We start from the raw sequence: 5,527 nt of genomic DNA on the forward strand, positions 1-5,527 counted from the left end.
TTAAAAACTAAAAAAATAATAGGTTTTCAAGTCTTCTGAATACAAAAATTGTTTACCTTCTTAACTTGGCAAGACCACTGAGCAATGATCTTGTAGGAAGAAGTTGCTTTCTGCAGTCTATATGCACATGAACATCATGAACTAATAAAACATTTACCTCAATCCCAAAGCTGTCTAACATATGGTTGCATAGTTATTGCATTTTTGTTTTCATTAAAACATTAGTTTCTCTGTACTCATAAAAAAGGAAAATGTGATGTTCTTGGAATATAAAAGTTTAAGCCCTTCCAGAGTTGTTTCATGATGTTTAGTATTCCGAGTACAAACGTGTCAAAACAGCTACACACATTTACTGGTTTAACCTGCATAAGATGATATTTTTACAACCGGCTTACTTTGTTTCTGAGAAACTTTCCTCATTCTTGGTTTTTCTAGTGATCAGAAACATCCTGATATTCAGTACATCAAAGAGAAAGAGGAGGAGATTGCTGAAGAACGACTTGCCAAGGTATATTACCCTTCTCATGTCAGTTGCTGTTTCCCTGCTGTAAAGTATTATTAACATGTTTTCTTCTATTCTGTGGCAGTGAAACGAACACTGATTTCTAGTGAATTCTACCAGATACAGCCTTACGGTTTCTTACAGTCTTACATCTTACGGTTTCTGTCTTGGTCTAACACCAATGACCTGGCTGTCAGATTGCACAATAAGCAAAACCAGATTCGGATCACTAAATCTGACTCATCTCCACAGAGTTGGAAAGTGCAAATTGTGTCACTTGCTAACGTAAGGCTCTGCCAAAGGGAAGTTAATGTCGCAGCGGAGGTTGCCATGGATCTCCCTGACAGAAGAACCCCCATTAGAGCTCTGCTCTGTATGAATGGGCAGATAGATACTGCTGTGGGTCATTTGTGCTGGCATGAAATTGGAAATACGTGCCTATAGCAAAGAGATGAACTTGTAGTGAATATTAGACATGTGAGTTACTGGGCAGGAGGATGATTATGGTAGGATCTGCAATGAGATACGTAGCTTCAATTAAGTGACAATTTTAAATATATATATGTTTATATTAAACATTAAGAATATAACTAATATTTTTGAACTTTTTCAGATTAGAGCAATGGAGGAGATGCTGAAAATCAAAGCAGAGTAAGTTTAAATACTATTTGTTGAACTGAAGACTTGTATTAAACTCATAAATACCAAAAAGGTATATTTAAGCAATGGAAGTCCAAGATCTGAAACTACACAAGATGTGATTTGGAAATGTTGTTTGCACTTCTGCAAGACACATTGAGTTCTTACTCTTTCTCATCAGTAGGTGGTAGTAGCACCTATTACTACATTTTCTAAAAGGGTAGCATTATGTATCAGGACAGTACTCTGAAATAAGTGGAACCATAGAAAAGCTGAAATTGGAAGGGACATTTTGAATTGTTTAAAATGATCTGTTTTGAATTATTTTATGTGCAGTGAATTCTAAGCACCTTCCTTTTCAAATTAAATTGAAATATTCTTTATTAATATCGTAAATATTTTATAATTTTAAATTTAATCTAATTCTTTGCTTTTTTTATGCTATTTGTTTAAATTTTTGCACTTCAGCTTAATAATGAAAGTTGTTTATTAGAGGATTCCTAGATTGTGTTTGCACTACTGTGCAAGTAGTCCTCAAAATTCAAGTGGTTTACACCTTGTATGGATAGTAGTCAAGAAATAAAATACTGAATTAGTAGATAAAAAATTAGTCTGAAAATGTTGCTCCTGCTATTCTTTTCCTGATCTGTACTGCTTCAGGATTCATAGTGGCTGAATCTCCTAATATTTGAGTTATTTACATTTAATGGAATGCTTTCTACGTAAGTAACTTCTTTTAAGGATGAAGATAATTTTTATGCACACAGTCACTTCAAAAGTAATTTATATTAAGTTTTCCAGAAACCTTAGTCTTGATGAGGGGTTATTTTGCTATTCGATGCATTGGTTTTTCACACCTGTCTCATCTCTAAAATAAGCTTTATAACAGTGCTACAATGTCTCATACAAACAAATAATGTACAAAGAGGAAAAAGATTCTTTAGTCGTCAAGAAAATGTCTTGACAAATGCAGCAAATGAATACTGTTTTCATAGAGTAGGTCTTAAACACCAGGCTTCAGTGAAACAAAACTGATGACAAAAACATTTTAATTTATGCAATATTTGAATAGACATGCAAAATTACTAAGGGTCATATATCAGTAGACAGGCTGCTAAGTTTGATGGCATGGTTTAATATTCTATGAACCTGATAGAATTAGAACATTTTCATCAGACAAGACATCTGTCTAAAGTGGTGGTCCTTCTGTTACCAGGCCAAACGAGCTCAGACCATGTCTGAGCTCTTCAGAGATGGTTCTGAGCAACAAGGCTATTAGGGAAAAGCCATATACAACCAAGCAATTTGGGGGAAACTTGAAGAGAGCAGAGTGCATCTGACAAATTTCCATGCCTTAGTTGAATTAATTCTAAGTGTTCTTGTAGGTGAAGCTTTTATTTTCTTTTATGAGTGGAGCTGTATGTCCTGGATTGGAAACAGCATACTTCCCAAAAAGAAAAGCAACTCCAAAACGCTGCCTAGTTACAAGAGTATCAAAATACAAGAGCTGTGAAGCCTAATGAAATTTTTCCTTCTCTTAGCACTGAGTTCTCAGGAAATATATTGCCTCAAAAGGATACTTTTAAAGGAGACTGCCTCCATCTGCAAGGCTGATTTTAGTAATTCAGTTGTACGCCATTTATGTTGTTTTTTTAATATTTTATGATTCTTTTACATTGGCAGATTAGAAGAGACCAAAAATACCCTCAAAATCAAAGAGAATACTTGTCTTGAAATGACTCTGGAGATGGAACGAACAAGAGCTTTGGAGCTGAAAGCATTTCATGAAAAAGAAGAAATTAGATCAAAACTGGAGGAAACATATGAAGAGAAAGACAGAATTGGAAAGGTTATATATGTATAATTTTTTTGTTGTCTTTAGAGTAGAATCTTATTCAGCAGAGGTAGAGCTGTTGCTAACTGGACAATACTCTGAATTAATTAGTGATCAAAGACTGCCTCTAAAAATGTTCTGTCTTGCAGTTTAGTTGTATGTGTAATGCAGCTGCCTGCACTAGTGGAAGTCCGGGTACAGAAATCACTGTTGCGACTCGTAATACAAATCAAATGGTGCTTTTTTTTTCCTCCCTTTTAGAGGGATCTAATGTAGTACCTAAGGAGACACAAGACAACTATGTATTTCCTGAATAAACCCAACTCTTGCATCATATGTTACAACAAACTTAAATGTTAGTATGTTAATAGTTCTAAAGAAGCTATTTCTTCTGAAAACAGAAGGAGGGGCTACAGTTCAGAGGTACATGATGTATTTATTAATTACAGGAAATGGACTTGCTGAGGAAGCAAGTTGAATTTCTTGCTGAGGAGAATGGGAAATTACTTGGTCATCAAAACCTAAACCAGAAGATTCAGTATCTTGTGAAACTGAAAAAAGATTATGCTAAACTTGCAGAGGTAAGTTGCAGAGTAGAATACAGATGAACTAATGGCCTGACATAGAGAGCTACGTTTTGAGAATGAAAACAAAAGTTCTTGCTCTTTTGCTGGAGAGTAATAGATAGATACCTCTGATTTTATGCAGTTGTGTACGTCATGGCTGGTCTGTCTCCTCACAGGCCCCAGACAAGAATCCCCTCATTTTATTTCCTCAGGTACATAGTGTATAAAACACTTAAACAAGTGTAGATACCACTTATTTAGAAATATGAAAGAAGTGAGTATAACTTCCTTAATACACCCATGTTTTTCCTGTTTTACAGGAGACTGAAAAACTACGAGTTGAAAATGCTTTTTTGAAGGAATCAAAAAGATCTGACATGTGTAGACATCGCGATCAGCTATAATGACACAAATAAAACTGCAGAGCCCTATTTTTAAAGTGTACAGAATAAGCAAAAGCCAGTTGTCAAACTTGACTTTTGCTGTGGTCCTGGAATAATCAAGTATTTTAGTTCCTGGATTTTTTGCTGGTAATAACTTTTAGTGAAAAATTTTATTCCAGCTATGTGGGCAGCTTTCAATGACATATTAACACCTTCCTATAATTTTTCAAAAACTGATTTTGTATAGGTGCTGGAAGATACTTCCTTGAAACCTTCATACCTTGCCAAGGAAAAGCTTTCTCAGTGGGACCACACCTGGATTTTTGTTTCCTTTTGTACTTTTATTGAGGTTCCTACCTCTTCTGAAATACTATGTTTTCCACCAGACCCAAATTTTTAAAAGCACAATTTTTTTTTGGGGGGGGGGGGGGGGGGGGGCACCGGACTGGTTTGGGTTTGCTTTTTTTTGTTGGTTTTTTGGTTTTGGTTTTTTTTTTTAGCTAAACATAGGGTGTTCTTACTGGGTTGCTTAAAAACAATTTTCATATTGAAGTTTGTTCAGTACAGCACAAATGTGAATTTAGTAATAGACTTGTAAATAGTGCTATACATATCTTTTGGCGTTGTATTCTTTTCTTTCTCTATTTTAAATTAAAATGCTTTTTTAAACCTTTTTTTTCTCCAGTATAAATTTACAGCAGACTTCTATATTAGCACTGTAAGAAATTCTAAGTATTTTTCAACAATTTTCTTATCAAATGAAAGCTAGAAATTGTAAGAGGCAAGATCTGAAAATATGCAGAACATTTTAGGACTATAGCATAAGTTCATTTAATTGCACTCAAGATTTATTGGAAGTAACTAAAACTTTTTTAGTGAAACGCAAAACATTGATTTATATACCAGTATCAAACACTTGTGTGTCTAGCGCTTTTTTTTTTTACTGTCAGTAATCCTACCATTCTATTTTTGGCTACTTTGTACAGTACTACTTTTGTACTGCTTTTGCCCACAAGCTTTGAGGTAGAAGGGAGCAAAGAGGGAGATGTGCATCAAGCAAAGGGCAGGATACCTGCTGAGGTTCTTCAGAAGAATCTTACCCATCTTATTATGCTTATCTGTGAATTTTAAAGTTGCCTAATCCTGCAGCTTTGTTTCCGCTATAGAAGTAAAAACCTGACCTTAACCTGTGGAGGGTTTTTTTTCCTGTAGACAAGTAATAAAGCTCAGACGTAACTCCCCTATGATTACTAGCACTCCGGAGCTTGGTCTGGGACCGCACAGCCGTTGCCTCCCGTGGGCTTTGTCCCTGCCCCGTTCTCGGTGTCCCGGCGCTCCTCACAGCACCCGCCTGCCCTGTGTGACTCGTTCCGCACTCCCGCCGTGCGGCCCGGCTGGGGAGCGGCGAGCCCCGCTGTCTGTGACTTACGCCGCTCTCATCCTCTGTCCTTTTTTTAAAGAAGAAAATAAAGCCTTTGTATATAAATGAACACCGCGCACGAGCATTTTTCTCCCGCTCCCCCTCCTTCGGCAACGCAGCTGCGCGGCGGCTCCCTCCTTCCCTTCCCGCCCGCCTCTGCGCAGGCGCGGTGCTGCGACGGGG

General features: G+C 36.7%; 1 protein-coding gene across 1 annotated transcript in view; it reads left to right on the plus strand.

Moving 5' to 3' along the window:
* The window catches only part of KIF15 (kinesin family member 15), a 39,987-nt gene extending 35,635 nt beyond the window's left edge, over positions 1 to 4,352 (plus strand). Inside the window, exons 31-35 of the mRNA XM_069810995.1 lie at positions 436 to 508; positions 1,116 to 1,153; positions 2,825 to 2,990; positions 3,425 to 3,556; positions 3,862 to 4,352. Of these exons, the coding sequence (XP_069667096.1) occupies positions 436 to 508; positions 1,116 to 1,153; positions 2,825 to 2,990; positions 3,425 to 3,556; positions 3,862 to 3,945 (493 nt within the window). The 3' untranslated portion in view covers positions 3,946 to 4,352. The remainder of the gene's footprint in view (positions 1 to 435; positions 509 to 1,115; positions 1,154 to 2,824; positions 2,991 to 3,424; positions 3,557 to 3,861) is intronic.
* Positions 4,353 to 5,527: the final 1,175 nt, after the last annotated feature.

Source organism: Haliaeetus albicilla, chromosome 2 (assembly GCF_947461875.1).
Source record: "Haliaeetus albicilla chromosome 2, bHalAlb1.1, whole genome shotgun sequence".
In the NCBI taxonomy this organism is placed as follows: domain Eukaryota; kingdom Metazoa; phylum Chordata; class Aves; order Accipitriformes; family Accipitridae; genus Haliaeetus; species Haliaeetus albicilla.